Source organism: Melospiza georgiana, chromosome 3 (assembly GCF_028018845.1).
Source record: "Melospiza georgiana isolate bMelGeo1 chromosome 3, bMelGeo1.pri, whole genome shotgun sequence".
NCBI lineage: Eukaryota > Metazoa > Chordata > Aves > Passeriformes > Passerellidae > Melospiza > Melospiza georgiana.
The window spans coordinates 109,304,385-109,325,204 of record NC_080432.1 but is presented as its reverse complement, the minus strand read 5'-3'; the positions used below and the strand labels follow the sequence as shown (position 1 = coordinate 109,325,204).

Below are 20,820 nucleotides of genomic sequence, written 5' to 3'. Positions count from 1 at the left end.
TTAAATTTTTTTTCCCCTCCCCATAATTGCTCTGCAGCTGTGCTGTACTCTCCTTGAGTTTTATGAATAAATTGTTTTTGAGCACAGGCACATGGTTCCAGCTGTTGCTGCCACTCTCTTTGCTTGATTTCCCTTATTTTAAAGGAGAGATAAAATGACCCAACCACTGGTAGTTACATTTTTCTTATGTGGAAACTAAACCAGTATGCTTAGACCATTTTGTTTCTTTCTGTCTCATAAACTCAGATGATAATTAAAAGGTCCCATTTAAAAATACTCCCAGTGTTTATTATTATGTTTACTGTTATTTCTTATTAATGCTGCATTCAACTGCCCTTCAAATTAAAGGAAATATAAGAGTGGAAGGTTCTTTGTTTACCAGTCATCACTCAAAATTAATTTGGGCTATCTCATCAGAAGGTACACATGATATTTGTGTGGGAAGCATGTGTTTTAAGGCTATGGGAAGTAGGTCTTCAGCAGTTATTCAGTTCAGCTTTAATTCAAATAATTTTTTAAGAATAACAATGTAGAGTTTCAGCTACTAAACTCCAGTATAAAAAAAATTTTCAACACGTTTGCATTTTTACATAGCAGCACAAAATGAAATAGCTATATTACTTTGTGTGTAACAAACATGATTACAAAGCCTGAAATGGAAAATTTTCCTATTACCCAAAATTTTACCTAGTATTGCGTATTAAGGAGCAAAATTTTTGCGCACACTATTTTGTATATCACCGAGGGTGGGGCACAGCTACCTCAGCCTGGGGTATTTGCCATTCCAGACTCCCTGCAGAGGTACATGGAAATGAACCATCCTCTCTCTACTTTTGGTTCAGTGACCCCGTAATTTCTTAGGATTGAATACTTGAAACCAACCCAGCCTTATACCTTGTTTTATCAAATGGAAATAGTTGGGTTTTTGTATTAGGTTCTGCTTTGGCAGAGCAAGCCTTGGGGACCCCAGAGAGACAGAGACAGCTGAGGTGACAGTGCATGATCCTTTGTACATTACAGTTATGGGAAGCATCCATAATGTAAATTATTGAGGGAGATTTCTTTATGCTGTTTAAGGGTTTCTCTGCCACACTTGGTTCTTCTTGAGGTATCCAAAAGTCTTGTTCTGCTTTTGGTCATGGCTGAACTTGGTTCTCTCTTACAAAAGCCAATAGTGGTTCAAGAAGTGCAGGTGTTATGTTGCAAGTTTTCCCTCCAAGGGAAATATGCTCTCGCTATGAATTTATTTTAGTTCTCCTTTGTATTCTGTTTTCTTTGTGTTACATAGATAATGACACTCTTATGTGATAGTCTTATAACTGCAACAAAAACATTGGTTTACCCTTTTATAGCATGACTGAAAACCTATATGCTGAGAGCAGTTTTAATTGGTTTGCTGCCAAGTAGGCAAACTCTATCATGGGGATCTGTTCTCCTTCTAATACTGCTTAGAATTTTAATTTTACAGTATGGGATAGAAAATATGACTATTACATTTCATGATGATAGGAATCAGAAGGTACTGATGTTAACTAGAACAAAGTTTTAAAATACAGAATGTTCTTGGTAAATCAGAGATGTAGCCTGAAAATAAAAATGAAATTGCAACTGAAAGACTAAGATGTTCTAAAGTGAAGTATTGTCCACAACGCTAATTAAAAAGTCCTATTAAAAACTGCTATTTGGTGTTGATATGGCATCAGTTGGAAGGCAAGCACTGGGAATGACTGGTGTTCAGGAATACAGAACCTTTGAGGAAGGACTGCATGATTTACTCTTAGTGTAGAGTCAGCTGAAAATATGTGAACAGCCTTCAAATACATGACATTGCTGCAAAGGAGGAAGAAAATGGTCTGTTTGTGTGTCTGTAGTGCATGCAGGGCAGTGGGCTGGAAATGCAGCAAGGAAGATGCTGTGTAGCCATTAGGAAAGGGTTTTCAATTTTAACACTGTTGTTTATTACAGAAGTAATTTCCTCTTCCAGTGGTATGCACTTTTTATCCTGGTAACACAAAAGGGAATAAATTAAAGACTTGCTTCATGAAAACACACGAGATGAGATTATCTGAAGTGACTTTGTCATTTTCTGTTATTAGCATCAAAATTATGCAAGGTATCCCTTACATTTATTTCTAATTCAATAAGCATAGAGAATAGCAAGACCATTTCTTTTTGAACATACATACTTGTTTGGTTTTAATGTCCAGTTAATAGTTTTCTGTGATAGGACTGTAAAGCTCTGGAACAAGTTGCCCAAGGTGGTTTTCCAGCAGCAACTTTTCCTTGAGGCTTTCAAGGCAAGCCCTGAGCAATCTGGCCTGATAAATAGGTTTGGGTCTGGATTTCAACCTCTGCAGGTTTCAGGATCTCAGACCTATCTTGAAATTGCACAGGATGCAATCTTATTTATTATAACTTATTTTGATATTAGAAATATGTGCATCACTTGGGGGTTGGAACAGGCCCAGTGCCTGTTAGCTAGATGGGAAAAGTCCTTTGAGGCCATCGAGTCCAACCTATGTCCTAGTGCTACCTTATTAACTGGACCATGGCAGTAAGTACCACATCCAGTCCTTTTTTAAACATTTCCAGGACAGTGACTCCACCACCTTTCTAGAGAGCCCATTCCAATATCCAATCACTCCTTCTGTGAAGAACTTGTCTAATGTCCACTCTAAATACCCAAATTAGACAAATAACCTCTAAGATACCTTTTTCCTATTTTTAAATCTGTAATTAATTCTCTTTCCTCCTGGTTATTGCTTCCTTTGGTCATTCCAGTTAGTACTCTTTAACCAGGTCCCCCACTTTTTCTGTCGTCTTGTGTACATTTTTGGTTAGAATATGTATTTTCATTAGTACGCTTCACAGATATGATTATTTCTGTAAATGAGCTAGAACCCTGAGAGTTCAATTTTCTGGGACACATGTAACGTGAACTCCATATAGATTTCAATAGCACTTAGCATTCAGTATATGTGGAACAAATCTGAATTTTATTTGAAAAAGTGGTGATAGAAAAGCCAAAACATTTACATGTTGATTAAGCTGAGCAAACATGACTTGTGTGTCACTAATAGATACTGGTCATTTCACAGAGCTGGGAGTCATTTCAGAGAGCAAGGCTAAATTCTTTGCCTTGTTTAACTATTTCAAAATGCTAGTATAAAATCCCTCTTTGTGTTTTAAGTCGGAGAGGCAAGGTGTGCTGTTATATAATGAAATCACAGGATTCACTTATATCTCAGAAGACTTGGAAGATTTTTTCCTTCATTAAACATATTCCCTTTTTTCTCACACTTGAGGATTTTGAAACTGAATGTCATTGGACATGAGCTATGTTGCAGTTTGTGTGCTGTGATGTGCGCTTGTAAGCACTTGATCTCTGGTAAAGTTATTATTTTACTATAATTCTGTGTTTAATATTTCTCAGTAAAGTGATATTAATTAAAGAGTTATATGTATTTGAATAAGGGAAACTTTGAGAATGAAACTATAAATATAATTGTTTATTATTTCCAGAGTTCCATCCTTTTTATATTACATATTGCATGTCTTAATTGTGCTTTAGCCTGTGTATACATATGAGAAGAGAGGAGGAGTCTGGGGCTTGTCCAGCCTAAATGTCGAAAAAAATTTCATCTGCCCAATTTTCTTCTAAACGCAGGATGTTCTTTGTATATATTTACTATTTTCCGAAGTACAATTTGAATTATCCCAGGAAATAGGGCTTCATCTATTTCCTTTAGAAGACAATTCCTAATAGATCTTAGTGTCAAGAAGATTTCCCGCAGGTTCAACATTTTCTACTTCATTCTGTCACACCTAATAAAATACTCCTCTGTCTACCTTTGATCCCTCCAGAACATAGAGGGCTATAAACTTCCAGGGTGTCCCCAGGTGTAGTCTTTTGTTTCAGTCTTCAATATGCTTTTCTTAAATAAGCATAAGGAAATGAAGAAAGAGTCACCTTTCCTAGGTCTAGCATGCTGGTTTGAAGGTAGCCATTATTTTTCTAGTATTCTAATGTCTGTAACATAAATATCAGTGATAAAACCAGACGGCTCAAGTACTGGGGAACTTCCAATTTACTTGAAAAATAGAAGCTATTTTGCATAGATGGAAGACAAAGGTCTATGATTAAAAATGCTAAAAAATACAATTAAGCAGTTAGTAACACTGTGTATTTGTAGAGCGCTTCTATTTATGAGCTGTAGTTTCTGCTAGAAATGCTTCAGTCTGAGCAAAAGGTTAGAAGAGTAAATTCCATAAACTGCAAATCTTGGTGTAACCATGGACTACCCGGTCTTAATGTCCTTGGAGTAATGGAAGAATGTGCAATTTACATTATAGACTTAGGGTCCTGTTCCCTGGTTTGTTTGGAGGTGAGTGGTGTTTGTGCCATTGTGCTTAAAATTTGTCTCTTACCTGTGCTAACCATCAGTGCAGATGCTTTATTGGGGCAGGGAGAAGAATATTTGAAATCCTTGAAATCCTGTTTCATGCAGGTAAGACTGAGTGCTACACCAGCTGAATATAAATGTGAAAAAAGACTCTTCATACTTGTATCCTAATGCTGTAAAGAGAAGTATACAAGATTTTCTCATCTTGTAACAATTTAGTTACCTCTTTGCAGTTTCTTTTATTTCTCTCCCTGAAATAAATGCAGGCTCATTGGCATCCTAGTAAGCTAAACATCGCCAGGGCTTATCAAGTAGCTCTGTGGTATTCAGCATGATATGGCCATCTTCCTGTTGTTTAATGCTCTTGCCCTTTGAAACGGGCTTAATCAAAAGTGTCTGCTGGAAATTGTCCCTAGCTTTTGAACTCTGCCTGGGAATTATATCAGGAAATGCTAATTGGACTCATTGAAATGTCTGCAAAAAACCTTCACAGCTGGGGTCTATCAATTAAATGATATAGATGACCAAGTTCCAGGTTCCAAGATCTATCACTGTTTAATTTACTTACACATGCCCATTTAGTCAGATTAAAGGTTCATCAGGCTCAGCATCCTGTTCTAATGATAACCTGAAGTGGTGCCCTGGGGACAAGAGTAAGGACCAAGTAAGCAAGTACAGTACTCTTCCAACCTTCAATTATTTGAGACTGCATCTCAGCAGATGTATTTTCAGTGAATTTAGTAGTTTTCAATGGACTTTTCTCCCACTAGAAAGAACAATTTTCTCCTGGATTCATGTAAACTTTAAACATCTGCAATGTCCTGTGGTGAGGAATTACACTGTTTATCTTTGTGTTTGAAGAAACACTTCCTTTTGTTTATTTGAAACCGGCTTCCTCTTAATTTGATTTGGTGTCCCCTACTTCTTTCAGAAGGTTCCTGTTCTCCTTTTCAGTATCAATTGAGAATCAATAAGCTTCTGTTACACATTCCTGAGCTGTCTCTTTCAAATTGAAGAATAGCAATTAGTGTCTCCCACTATGAAATATGTTCTCTGTTGGATCATCCTTACCATATATTCTTGCTTCTGGATATTACTGAGTTCTGCTCCAGTGTGTAAAGGTGGAAAGGACAAGAACTTCAGTCTACGTAATATCACAGTGAAATTCTTTGGTTTATCCTCTGTGCCTTCTTGTCTCCTCACAGGGACTTTTCTATGCTCTCTTTAGCTTTGAGTGGGGTCTCAAGATCTCATTCTTGATCCTTTTGAAATGGTCAATAACAGTCACTCCATTTAGTAAGTTGTGTTTGCATTCACAGGTGTTACAGCTACATAGAGGATATAAGGATTTTACAATCTTCATCATTTGATGTTTATCTACACTGAACTTCATATGTCCTTTTGCCATGTCATTTCATTTTATAATGACTGTATTGAGTTTGTCATAGTTCATCCTCATCTGTTTTATCCTTTATAATTAGGTGTTTTGACTAGATTATTGTGTACTTCAAAATTGTTTTGTGTGACGGTGTTCACAGGGGTCTCAGGTTGAGGGAAGAGACGAGAATTTGACTCCATGTTTCAGAAGGCTTGATTTATTATTTTACGATGTATATTACATTAAAACTATACTAAAAGAATAGAAGAAAAGATTTCATCAGAAGGCTAGCTAAGAATAGAATAAGAAAGAATGATAACAAAAGCTTGTTTTTTGGACTCTCTGTCCGAGCCAGCTGGGCTGTGATTGGGCATTAATTAGAAACAACCAATATGGGCCAATCACAGATGCACCTGTTGCATTCCACAGCAGCAGATAATCAATGTTTACATTTTGTTCCTGAGGCCTCTCAGCTTCTCAGGAGGAAAAAAATCCTAAGGAAAGGATTTTTCATAAAAGATGTCTGCAACAGTTTTGAGTGTAAACACTCCAAGTCTTGCTGAGAACAAGATTAGCGGAATATTGATTTTTATAATACATAAATGTGTGTGTGGACTCTCACCCTCTTTCTGCCTTTGACTAGAAACATCCAAATTTGACAGGTATGGAGGGCTTTTGGCATTAGAAAGGTATCTTTATCTTGAGCTCTGAAAATGGTGATTTGCACATATTGAGTACAGTTTTTCAAAAGCGACTTGAGCCTGACAGAATCCCTGTGGGTCCATTCCAACTCAGCATATTCTGTGGTTCTGTACTTTACTTTGGTCCACAAAGCTCTCCGAATTCCAGTTTCACCCAGTTTCACCCACAGTGTAGGAAGCTTCTTGCTTGGCAGGCCCAGATGTGGATCTCTGGGCAAGACAGCTCACGCAGTGCTCTGCACAAACAGCCGTGCCTGTTCTGATGAGCTGTCTGGGGTATCAGAAGCCCTGCAGCTTCCTTAGGGGGAATTCTGTTGAGATATGAGGTTTAACAGTGTGAGCAGAGTGCTGAGTCCTTTGAATGTACTGCTTCCAGTACATTCTGTGCCTTCTGTGCCACTTCTGGAGATTTCTGTGAAGACATATCCAGAGATGGAAGACTGGATGTTATTACAGCTGCAATGCCTAGAGAAAGCACTTGCTAGTTTGGAAACAAACCTGTAAGCTTTTTGACTGGTAGCTAATAAATGGTAATTAATTTAAAATTAATGTAAAAATTTCAACCTGTAACACATGGTGCACATTTAGCACATTTTGCAACTGAGAACTGTTTCAGCGGATTATTCTTTATGAAAAAGACTGTACTGACAGGTATCTAATGAGAAGAAAAAATAGGATAATTTAATAAAGAGTATTGATGCTGCAATATTTGAAAATAACATTTAGCATAAATTGCACACATGCTTATGGAGCCTTGCAGTTCCTATAGTTTAGCCTCATACTTTGAGATCTCTTTTAAAATTCTTTTATTTAATATTTATAAAATAGGCATGAATGCAAGGATGGAAATTTGTAGATGAAATCACAGAATCTTGGAATGGTTTGATTTGGAAGGAACCTTAAATCATATTTAGTTCCAATCTTCCTGCTATAGGCAAGGACACCTATAGATTATAGGTTGCTCAAAGCCCCATTCAAACTGGTCTTGAACACTTGCAGGGACTGGGCAAATTTTCTGGGCAGCCTGTTCCAGTCCCTCACTACCCTGACAGCAAACAATTTCTTTCTTTTGTGTCATCTTAATCTGTCCTCTTTTTCTTAAGCAAGTTTAAGTCAATGGACTCTGTATGTGAGCTTTTGCAACTTTGAGTGAGAGTTGTTTTCAATGAGGAAAAGGATTAGAACTCATGAACGATGTGATGAAAGAAGAAACAACAAAATGGTCATAGACCTTGGTCACTGTAGAAGAGGAGATGACAGAACTGTTTTCATTAATATACTAAAAATAGAACTCAGTGTGTGCATATGAGCAGGGGAATCTTTCTACAACCTGCAAAGACAGATGTGGATGTTACTACTGAAAAGCCAGCAATATACATCATAAAGTATATTTAAGTTCCAAAGCACTTTTTTTCCCTCCACTTAGCAGTAGTTGATGTTTATTAACGTAGTACTGTCAGTGATAAAAGTGGTCTTCCTCCCAATCTCCTCCTTTCCAGTTGCTTCTTGCTATCCCCAGTGTCCCTGTGCACTGCTATTGCAACTGTTTGTGTGATTCCTAGTAAAAGAAACAAGTCAGGGAACTGTTTAGACCAAGAAAGTGCCTCTGTTTACTGGGTTTATATCCCAGCACATTCTGTTTCTCCAGACTGGTATGTGGCTATTCTTCAGCAACTGATGTAATTCAGAAGAATAGGCATATTTAAGTGACTAAAAGGTGCTGCAGACCTATATGGATGACTTTTGAGGTTGGAGAACAATATGATTCTTTTTGGATGAAGCTATTCTGAAAGATGTGTGTTGGGAATAAGCCTAAGGTGCTGCAATTTCTAATGGCTCTTGAATTCACACTTGAGCTACTTCAGTGTGGGTTTGGAATGAGTCCAACACAATACAGTGTTAACATCTAGTAGTCTGTGCCATTTTCTCCATAAATCATGTCTTTTGTGCCACACTCTATGCTCATCTGGACATAAATAAAAAATACTTTGAGGAAGACCTGACATAACACAGCATGGAAGTCAAGGGTAAAAAGGTTGTTATAGAGGATCTGCACAAAAGTTCAAGAATGGTAAATTGTACAGAAGGATGTGCTAATGTAGCTAACCCAGTCAGCAGCTTTATGATGCTACTTTTTACAGTATGCACATTTGTCATCTAGTGTGTTGTTAAATTTCAGTTTGAGAAGCCAAAGAAGCTGGATTAGAAGAGCAGCTAATTTGCAACACCTGCTGAGAGTTTCTGTGACAGTAGGTGAAAAGTAGGTGAAGACTGAGTTGTCTTAGATGTCTACAGGAAACATATCACTGATCTTTCTGATATGCTGAGGCAAGTATATATTGTGCACAGAGAAAGAAAAAGGCTTTATCCTGGTAGCATTTTATGTACCTATTGAAGGCTAGCACTAAGTTAAACTCCTCTTGTTGGTAGCTGGCTGTAGATACAGTTCAGATTTTCCAGGATGACCTTTCTAAAGATAACTCCTCCCATTCAGCTGCAGAATATTGTCCCACGTATTTATTCTAGACCCATTGGTTTTCCACCCTTCAGTGCACAGTCGTTCAGCTGGAAGAGAAATGTAATTGTTCTATGATGGTACCCATGGAACCTATATAGGCTGATTGTATGGACAGTTGCCAGGAAGGTGGGAGCTGTTTATTTTGATCCTCTCAAAAGGGGAGAAAACTTCTATTAAATCTCTATTTACTAAGTTTTGTGCAAAAGGCAGAAATTTCCTACTTTTCTAGTTACATTTTGAACTGACCTTAGTGAAGTCTGACTGAGCACGGTGGGTGTATTTTGAACAGATCAAGTCTCCACCTCAGATAAATACCCATTAGGAGACTGAACATGCCACATCTTTAAACTCTACCAGGGTTTGTGAGAGCTTTATTGAAACACCAGTTTCCTGGATACAAAGGATGGATTTCTGTGACATTAATAAACTACTTATTGTAGTCTAAGAAAATAGAGAAAACTGATACTGCTCTCTGTGTAGGCCTGATGAACATGGTTAATAGTCACAGCTACAGAAAAGGCTTTTATTATGGTTATCATGTGACAGAAATCAAGCTAGAGGTGCAGCCTTTGGCAGGAAAGACGTAGCAGTCCATCAGCTTGTGCAAACACTTGATGTGGCTTTAACCATCTGCAGAACATCTTTTGGAGTATAAATAACAATAGCTATGCCCTGCCAAAGCCATGAAAGCATGTGTGTCTAAAAAATACTACGTTCTGTGAAAGCAATACTATTTGTCAACTGATGTCAAGAACAGATTGGCTTTCGGTTGCCTTAGGAGACAAGCCCTGAAAAGAAACTAGTTTATTCCTCCTACGGAAAAATCTTCATTCAACACTAACACCAACCCGCTATAAACAGAAACCTCCCCACTAAAAGGCAGATAGAATTTTAAACAATTGTAGCTGCAAGTCAAATCCATTTCTAGTATTTACTTAAGAAATGGAAAAATAATCTGCTCGTTATTGAGACAGTTTTTTCTTTTGAGGTTTTAATCTATTGATAGATATACAAGATACTTAAGGTTAAAATTACTGGGAAGATCCGTGAGGGGAAGCAGAGCCAAATTCAGCTATTAGTTTTGTTCTGGAGCGATGTAAGAACAAAACTCTGTACTAACTCAGGGATTTGTGCAAGCTGAGACATGTATTATGAATCCCCTGTGTTATGCAATGTACAAAGACAGAGTGGACCATTTATTTAATACAAGGGTTATTATAACTAAAATGTAAGAATTAAGACAGAAGATGGACACCTGCAGAGACACCAGACCTGACTGGCTAATTAAAAAATTGATAATACAAAAAATGATGCTACATCTATTGTGCAGATATTATGTTCATAAAACTAGAGGAAAATTGAGTTGAAGGGAGCAGTTACTGTATGAAAATACGTGGTATGACCTTATGTAAGCCCTGCAATGCCGAACTGTGCACTGAATTCTACACTTAAATGTCCTGGTATTTAAGTGTGTGTGCATGAGAACCGTCAAAGGAGAAGATAAATGATGACTGGAGTTTTAACTATGACAATCCTAATGGGTAGGTGAGAGCGGGATGAGGGAGTATTTGTGAAAATAGCCTGGATCAAAGTGGAAGCTGTGTAGAGGGATGAAAAACATTTTGTCTGTGGTCTGGATGTGGATTGTATCTGAGAGACCCACTTCAAGATAATTCCAGTTCTTTCTGACCAAGAGAATTAGTGTTTTTCACAGTGACAAAAAGAGGAAGCTTCCTCAAGTAAAAAATGTTGAAAGAAATATTTAAAACAATTCAAACATAGATTAGATATGAGGCACTGGAAAGTTAAGACGTGCTCTTGGCGAGTAGTCAAGTCTGGATGTAACTGATGACTCACAGAAATGATTGTTGATTTTATATTTGCAGATGAGATTAGCCAGAGACACTGTAGAAGGAGAGGAAGACTGGACCATGAGTGTTCCCTTTATGGCCTCTGCATGGAAAGATACATGTATGAGTTGTCTGACTGAATTCAGGAGTCTTTATAGTTTAGAAAGGCTTTTGCTTTTGGGTTATGAGGAAAGATATAGCACAATAAATTATATGTAGTACACCAATTTTTAAACTGGAATGATATTCGGTGTGTCAAATTTATTGCAGAGCTCAGTGAGATGGAGTGAATAAAGAATAGAATATTCATTAATATTCAGAATGATGGATTTTGAGTTTTAAAATATATTCTGGGTTTTTCTGAGGAGTTAGACTACTGTTTGCACCCGCTAAAGTTTTTGCACAGAAGTACAAAGTATGGTTTGAAAATTAAGATCACCATGAAAAAGCTTTGTGACTCTTCCTTATAAACACATTTTGCTTGACTGATGATACTTTCTGAAGACAGTATTAATATATTCAAGTGAATGTTAAGAATACTTATTATCTAGGAGATTGAAACTCTGCTTTCAGATGCTTTCATGCTTTAGGTTATACTATTTTTCTTATTTCTATGAATAAAGCTTTAATATTGGGTTAAGAATTTTTCTATCAAGTTAGGGCTGGGCATAGATGATCAAATAATTACCATAAAGAATGGAGTTTTGATTGTTGATTTTATTAGAATTTTTCTCCTTGACATTGAAAGGTTTAAAGGAAAAGAAAAAAGAAATTTAAATGGTCATGACAGCATGAGCTGTGGCAGGATAGCATGCAAAGGAAAGTTTGCAAAATAAAAAATCTAAATTTCATGTGGCAGAAAGAAAAGCCAGTGTGAGCATCTTAAGCATGATTAGGTCATTAATTATTTATGTTGGGACATTTATTATTGAAAAAACTAAATATGTGATTGTGATTAGATTTGCATACATTGTAGCAAGCAAGAGTTAGCCAGAATCTCAGGTTTTTTTTCTTATGCTGACTAGTATCTATTAACCAGAAGGATGAAGTTGTGTCTTTATGTTTCTTTTACCTTACCAAATCTCTTAGATGAAAAGGTGTTCTGTGTATCTTACCTTTTCCACTTGCCACAGTACATTTGAATCCCTTTTAGTATTCATTTGGTTAGTGATCTTCAAGGGCTCTGGTCAGCACTAGGGAATGTTAGGCAATCTCTTAGATTTTCCCAGGAGAGAGTTACACTGAAGATAATAACCAAGATGAGATTTAGTAAGGAGCACATTAAGAGATCATAGGAATCTTCACCTGTCTTTTCAATAAGGCATTGCTGGTCGCCTTGCTGTGGCATTTTCTAGTTGTGAAATAATAAAATTGGACATTACTTAAGGCTTGGTTCTCAAGCATAGTTCTGTAGCCTATGTTATGAGTTTTCAATAGGACTGTGACTGAGGACACTTAATAGCCTGTCAGGGTGCCATGGAATTAATAGACTGTTTTAGAAATCAGTGTTTGTGGATGCTGCCATGGGAGAGTTGAACTTTCATAAGGAATGTGTGAGAAAGGAATGTATACCTAAACTACTTGAATGAATGTGCATGCAGTCCTTCAATCCAAAAAGATTGCTAGCTCTTCAGAATATTTTTATCAGTGTACTCCTGTTTTTGCCAGTGTTATTTGGTTTAATTTTAATTGCTATTCTGTGTCTCTGAACTCATTCAGTCATTGTGCTTGGCAGTAATGGCGCATGGACAGAGCAAACATCTCGATCATATTGTTATTTTGTATATTGTGACATTTGTATTAATGTTTGTCTGTCTTTCAACATCTTTATGATAAAAGGAGACACTGTTAAATGAGAGAGCTTTGACTCCTTAAGACAGGTACCTGCAAACACTGTAATCTTCACTCAGCAAGGACATCATCCTAAGAAAAGCCAAAACTATTTCAGCATGTAACTTTGACACATTTTTAAGAGAGAGCAATCATACCAGAACCCTGGAGCAGTGGGGATGAGTGGGGAGGAAATGTTATCCTGAAATAGTGTTCAGGGCTGTATCTGCCTCACCTACAGGAAGATGCACATACAATGGAGAATCATCAAGTCTGCTTAGAGCATTCTCAAGCAAAATCTACAGTTTAGGCAAATTCATTCTAATCTTAGGTCATTACAGTACTTCTCTGCCTTTTTAACACAAATTCCACCCCCCACACCCCATTTGAAATGAAATCTATTCTTTCTATTATCGGTATAGAAACCTTGATGTCCCACTTAGAACATTTTTTCCCATACTTGAGATCCATCAGCATGTCCTGTGTTCATTCTTACCTCCTAACTATTTTTCACACTTTCTGTCATTCTAGCTTGGAGAAGAGCAGAAAAATATGATGCCCTGAACTAGGTGTTATTTTTCACTTTTCTCATCAGTGGCAAGTAAGCCAGAATAGCTGGGTTTTTTCAGCTTACATTCTACAAATGGAGAATGGAGTTTAGCCTTTTAAAAATGTCTTTGTGTTACAGATTTCCATGTATTATGTGATCCATGATAATATCCAGATACTTTTCTGCAGTAGTGCTCCAGGGGTTATTCTTGTTCTCTGTGCATTGGATATCTCCATTGGAGAGCACTACACTGAAACTTCTACTTAGGGTTTGAGTTGGGGTTTTTTGGGTTGGTTTTTTCTTTGTTTGCTGTTCTAACTGATCCAAGTAATTTTGCATTTTAAGGTTTTACTACAAAGAATAAAAATGGATGGCTGCCTTATTCCTGCTGACAGAATGAGGCAGTTCATTGGTGCAGCTTTGGAGCCTTGGGCTGGCCTGAATTCAGATTGTTCTGTGCCTAAGGTTTTGCCTTTAGTTGAGGTGGTTATTTGCCTTTATATGGCCTCTCTGGTTAGAAGTGCTTAGAGCTTAAGGAATGTGACGTGTGACAACAAGCAGTAATTAACCATTGTGAATATTTTAAGTATTGCTCAGTCTATGTAAAAAAGCAGGAAGGAAAGATCTTTTTCCTGACATGGTATCCAGTATGTTCAGGCACAACACTTATTTAGGACTCTGGTACAAGACAGCAAAGGCAGAGTCTGGAATCAGCAGATTTTTGGTCATTGTTTCTTGATAAGTGTGTCTACTGAGCTGTCTGATCTCTATGAAGTTTGGGATCACCTGATTTATTGCTTTGTCTGAGTATCCTAAATATATGGGCTTGGGAAGACATGGACTTCAAGGTGACATCCTTCCTGATCATCTCTGTTGATTTTTGTTTTCTATAGTAGAAGTGTATTTCTGCAATGTATTATGCTGTCCCCTTCTGATCCTGCTTAGGAAATGCTCCTATGTGCTACAGGGTTACAGTCTGTTTGGAAATGAGCTTCATGTGTCACTCTTCTATTTCCTTGCATAGTACCTCCCAGACTAAACGGAGTCAAAATCATTAGTTTGCCTTGCTTTCCACTCCTTTTAAATGGTATAGTCTCTCAGCATTCCTGAGGGGCTTCACCCTGTGTATTGCCCCTTTCCTAAAGCATACCACCCCATATTCTGTGAAGATTTACACGTCAGGCAGTAAGATTATTATTGGGGTGGAGCTCTTCATAACCCTAGCTCTTCAGACATCTGTCAGAAAATCAGAAAGAAACAAAGGCTGGGTTTGTTATAACTGAAGGTGTAGATTCTTTTTCATTCATAACTTACTCAAGAAAAATCAATAAGCATTATTATGAGCTGAGATCAGTTTAAAAGAAGCTATGGAAAAGGGGTCACAAGAAAATAAAATTCATGTAGAACATTCTGCTGAGACAGATCTGTGACATAACAGGAAAAAAAGTATTACAAAATGACAAATCATAACTGTCTTAAAGATATGTAGGTAAAATCATGGAGTTTCAGAGGCTAAAAATTATAAGGTGTCCACACTGACTTTGTGGTATTATATAGCTTGTGTACTTTGGAGAGTAATTCAGCAAGTGTTAATTAACAATGGCACTTTAAAATTCTTCCAAAAACTGATACCAGGAATTCCTTATTTATATAATTAACAGTGCACTGTTGCAGAAAAATGTTTATCTTTTTAGTTCAATTTTTAGGTCTAAATGTATTTTATTTCCAAATATATTTCTTTGCCATTCTAACACGGGCGAAATAGTGTGCAAGGAAAATGGGGCAATCTTAAAGTGGACAAGTGAGTTGGAGGCTGGTACTCTCGTTTTGCAGAGGCTGTGGATTTACCCCTGGCCCTAATTAAAGAATGCTATCACTGAATTCAGTGCATCCACCATTACACACAGCAGAGTGAATCCCTCCCAGCAGTTGTTCTGGAGCAACCCCGTCAGCTTGTTCCATCGGGGTAATGGAATGCAGAATTCACCCGAAGAAAAACAAATAATTCAGTGTTACACTGGGTTAGTTTTAGTTAACTAATAAAAAAGGTTTGATGCTTTCATAGTTTTGTCATCCTGTTTTTGCAATAAATAGTATTTAATTGTCTCATCTGAATGTAGTATAAGCAGGCAGGAGCACTTCATATAGAAGTGACATTAACACGTTTTTCTCTCTTTTTGGTAATCTGTAAGGTACATTGCCACAAAGCCATAATGTTGATTATTAACAGCCTCCTCTACACTGCAGAGTGGCTTCAGCAACTCTGCAAATTGGCTAGATTTGAAGCTGGTAATTATGCAGTATAGTGTGCTTCATAAAGACAGAAATTAATATGACTTGGCTCAGATCTTGTGAGAATAAATTGTAGAAATTGGACCTCTGTTTGGCTTGCATTCTGGCTTCACAGAGAACATGGACATTCCATATGATTGGCTTGGCAAGTACAAATTGTGTACTCCATTAAAAAATTGGTATGTTCATGTGAAGTTGCATACCTGGCAGAAAGCCAGAGGCTCTGCTGAGGTCCAAGGCTCATTAACAGGGGGTGCTTTTTATCATTTTGTCAAAGAAACTGAGAAACATCTTAAACTCAAATATTGTGTAAACCATAAGGAATGGGGGGGTTTCTTTCTACCCTGCACTCACCAGCCACATTTGTGTGTCTAGAGCTGCCTGGTGGCATTTTGAAGTCAGTGTCTGCCTGCTGGAGAGGAAAAGGCACGTTCACCAACACGTACTGCTCATCTCACAGCCAGGCAAATGATAACTGAGGCTGAGGAAACAGGAATCTTTTAGCTAGGCTCTCTGTTTAGCTTTTTATGGCAATGAAGATGTTGCATAAAAAATTATGACAAGAAACTTTCACCTTAGGTTTCCACCTATGCATCAAGGCATTTACAGGATGCTACTACTTCTGAAGCAAATCTGTACATATTTGCATCATTCTTCTTAAAGTGAAAGCAGATATACAAGCCATAGAATAAAAAACTAGCTCCATAAATTTATAAATCTTCTAAAAATACATTCACATAAGGACATATTATGTCAAATATGTGAGTGTACCTTTATAACTGTTGCAAGATTGCAGCAGTGTAACTGATTCTAGTTGAAATACCCTGAAAGCAGTATTAAGTGTTCAGTATGTCACGGTGATGAAAAGTAAAATGTCACTTTTGCAGTTCTAAAAGTTTAAGTGAGCTATTTAAAAAGAACAGTACGCCTGGGATTTCAACTGGGTTTTTTTTTAAACTGACAGTGAAAGAAAATTACTCTCTCAAACAGTGTCTTAATCCATAGAACAAAGAGGACTCTATAGTTTAAACATACTAAAATAATAAGTCTTAAATTCCTATAACTGTTTGGTGTCATTTGAACTTTGCAGTAAATGCACAGATTTTTGTGGTGGAGGTTTTTTTTGACCAGTAAGAAAGGGAATACTTGGGGGAAAACCTTAACTGTATGATTCAAACTATTGTGTAGCATTAAGCTTCTTATCAACAAGATGTATTAAAATGGAAAAAATGAATCAGCAAAGCCATCTTGGGAGTGGGATTATTAAATTCACAGTTTGCTGCTGCTAATTTGTTAGTAGGCTTCAGTTGTTCAACAAAGCTCATACACTAATTTTGCAAAACTGATTATTAGATGAAAAGCCCTCTGTCATTGCCATGGGAGAAATAGCTCTGAATCAGGGCTGTGTCACAAATGCAGTTAGCTGAATGATCTCAGCTCAATGCCATTTACCCAATAGAGTTAGGAAGACGATGCTGATATAATGAATAGGTTCTGCTCAGATAAATGTAGTCCCCTGGAGATAATGGAAATTTGGTGAAGAGCTCTTTGTTTTCTTTGGTTTATGTGAAGAGTTTAGACTCTAATTAAGTCAGTCCTTGCACTTCCATCAGAATTATGTTACTTTATGGCTACTTATTTTGATTTGACAAGCTTCATTTTAGGGTCAGAGATTCAATTGTAGAGCTCTTCAAGCTTGTTGCTTCTGGGAGGTATTTTCTCTTAAATTATCCTTCTTTAACAGGTGTATTTTATTCACTTTGATAAAATATGTCTTAACTAGGATAGTATGGCTATTAGAGTTAATATGGAACTGAATTCTTTCATGTATTCTAAAAAGATTATTGTGTTTTGTAGTCAGTGTTTCATGAGCAAACTCAGGAACCAGCGATAGTCAATTCTGAAGGAACCTTCCCACCATTTTTTTTCTTTTGATTAATCATGGTGTTCATATTCATAGTTGTAAGAAAATTTTCAGAACAAAAGTTTTTTCCATTTTTCATATGCAAATAGTGAACCATATACCAGATGGGTCAAAGACAAATAATAATATTGAGGACTTTGTAAATAAACACTTACTTTAAGCATCTGATAAGAAAACTGCATCTCAGAATGAAAAAAATAATGCAATATTAAGATTATGATTTTCAAAAACTAAACTGTTTCCTTGTGTAAATTTTTGTTTCACCACCATCTTTTTGAAAAACAACAAGAAACAACAAGACACTGTGGTGAGTCTTTATGGATGTTCAATGACACGATGAAGTACAGAGAACTGTACCTCTCAGAGTGCTAGACATTTTTTAGGGACATTTATTTGGAAAGAATTTCTTTTGGAATGTGAGGAATAGATTTGCTTGTGCATCCAGAAATATACATGTAGAACAGACCAGAATGGTAAAATATTTTTGCTGTTAAAAGTATTGTGGGTTATTATGTGCCATGAGTATATATAATAAAATAAATATTAATTCTTTTAGGGTGAAAAAGGAGATAAAGGAGAACCAGGACCAGAAGGCCTTCCTGGAGCAGAGGTAAATGGAACAATAGTGAAACAGTCAAGTCACAAACTTCTGGATGGGTGGGTAAGAAATGCAATTCAGACTTTATGCAGGTAGAGTGATGGATTTAGAAATTGGGTATTCCTGTTGATGAAGTTTGCTTTATACCCTCTTCCTGTCCTTCTCCCTCTTGATCTTGATGGGGGTTACCCTGGCTTTAGGTTTTAATGCTGGATGATATTGGCTCTACAGGTGCAAAGCATTGCTGTTGAAGGCAGAGAGCATCTCCCGGATGGGGAATGACTGACATTAGGAGCAGAATCCAGATACAGGAGTTGGAAAAAACATTCAGTAATACTTTTTTAAGCAGCTTTTCCAAAGGAATTAAAGGGTCAGCATTTAACACAAAAATACTATGGCAGTCTAGCTGGGGGTACTGAAAATGCAGTAAAACAGGCTATGAAATTATGACACTCTTTACATCACCTGACTTTCCATGCACACTGTAACCATAAAAATATTTTTCCTGTTTTAGGTAATTATAATTTAATGCTGGGTAAATCAGGCTATTTTTAAGTGGATGTCCTTCATGTGACAACATGCACTGTGTACTAAGCTGAAACTACATTTAGGTATTTGTAGAGGTATTCTCTTGTAGCCTGTCTGTCTGTAAAGGTGAACCATATCCTTCTCTAATACATACATATATGCTGACAGCATGGAAAAAACACATCTGTGTTTCTTTCCATAGCTCTGGTGACATTTCTGTGTTGGTCTTACATGATCTTCTTTACTACATGAGATCTTGTTCCATCAATCTTTTAGGAAGAGTAAGGTATACCAAGGATCTAATTAACTCTAGGGCATATTTAACATAGTGGCACTATGAAAGTGAAAAATACTGAACATTCATATTTTTGAATATTTACTGAACTGTTGCAGTGTGTCAGTAAATGGTAGATTATTATTATGGAAACTGTCATTAAAACATTAAAACTGAAGTAAAACTGCATATGGCAGTATAACATTGTATTGTTTGAAACCACACATAATTCTCTTTTAGGAATGCTTACATAAGATGCTTTGAATTCAGTTATCACTCTACATAGAGATATCAGTCTTTAAATTTGCAGGTCTGTGTATCATTAACTCTTACTTTCTAAGTGTCTCTCTAACTTGCTCTGCAAGCAGAAATGTAGCATCTGATATTTCTGCAATAATCAAGTTAATCTACTTACATTGGTATAATCTGCAGTGCTGTATAAGAGCAGCCTGAAAACACTTAAAGCTAGAGGCACTGCCTTCTGGCAGGTGTTGTCTCTGCCTGGGGGAGTGAGGGTTTCCGTCCTCTAAAGAACTTGAAGATAATGACTGAACGTTTTTTCTTGAACAAATGGTAGAAACATATTTGAATGTATTTTAATCAAAATCAGAAAAGTAGGTGTCACAGAAAACTTTTGCTGGCTGTTGCTAAGTTGTGTTTTCTTAGCTGTACAGAAAGTTCTTGCTAGAAAGAAGTAGCATGACAGAGGGGAAGCCAGACCTGGTTTGGAGTCTAGGCTGTAGTGATGAAATACCTAGAAAGTTTTAATTTCCTCTTCTCTCACTCATGCTAACTGGCTCAGTTAATCTCATTGAGAACCAGGTTTTGAGGCGGGAACTGTGAATATATCTGAATGTTCTGCACATCTCCCAGTTTATCTCTCCAGTAATCTGAGCCAAGTTCTACAATGCTGTGTCCCAGCCTGGGACATTATTCAAAATCCATCTGACAACATGAATACTTGCTATAAATACTACGACTGTGGTTGCCATTGTTTTTAGTTTCCTAAGGAGTAGCTATAAATAACTTAATATATTACTAATAGAGTTCCTGTAGTACATGTCCATGTCTCTAAGCAGGTATTGAGTAGTATCTCTTTCATCCTTGAGACTCTTAGCCACTTGACATTAAACTCAGGTGACACATTGCTGCCACTAAAATCCTGTAATTTTTTTAAGATGTTGTTTCCCTTCACCATTCTTGTGGATATTCTGTTTTACAGTTGTGTGTGTGACTTGTCTGCTTTTATAACTGAGGAGTTATGAGTTGTCTGGTCGAGTTGACAAGGTGGTTATCAGTGAAAGGTTGGACTTGATGATCTTGGAAGTCTTTTCAAACCTTAATGATTCTGTGATTTGGTAATAATGCTGTCCACTGTAACAAATGAAGCTTCATAGAGACACTATCTGGAAAAATATTTTAAAAACACACATAGCCTGTGTGGAATGAGGACAAATTTGCAATATAGATATCCATGAAGCTGTCTGTGGAATATGTTCTCTGTTATATCCATATGTCTGCCTGTTGATCTGAAGTGAAAAGAAGATCTTTATGACAGAAACTTTTAGACTTTTTTTGAGTCATGTTGTTTCCTTGATCACTGGTGCAGGTAGGAATGAATGTCATGGGATACTGCCAATTACTATTTTCTGACATAAATTAAATCCTTCAGCAAAAGTAAGCCAAAACAGCAAGTTTTATCATATCTGTCAGCATGTGTCACGCATAGCTGGTAGAGGAATAGTGTCTTTCTTGTAAGTGGGGAAAAAAAAAGTTAAATCTAAAATTAAAATCTAGTATATATATTAAAGTAAGTGTTTAACTGATTATTTTTATGTCTCTTGCTGGGGGAGGTAATACCATAAGTGACTTCTCTAAAACTTTCCTACATAAAATTTAATTCTTTACATACCTGATGTCAAAAGATGAAGCTCTTAAGTTCAATAAGCAATAAAAGAATCCCAGGTTTTCAAT

The 20,820-nt window shown here is 36.8% G+C and overlaps 1 protein-coding gene across 5 annotated transcripts in view; it reads left to right on the top strand.

Annotated features, from left to right (window-relative positions):
- The window catches only part of COL19A1 (collagen type XIX alpha 1 chain), a 178,865-nt gene that overhangs the window by 68,609 nt on the left and 89,436 nt on the right, over window positions 1-20,820 (top strand). For all 5 annotated transcript variants that reach the window (XR_009114228.1, XM_058019508.1, XM_058019510.1 and 2 more), the window contains one exon: window positions 18,003-18,056. Coding sequence is in view for 4 of the 5 variants with exons in the window: in XM_058019508.1 (XP_057875491.1) it covers window positions 18,003-18,056 (54 nt within the window). In the remaining variant the exon portion in view is untranslated. The remainder of the gene's footprint in view (window positions 1-18,002; window positions 18,057-20,820) is intronic.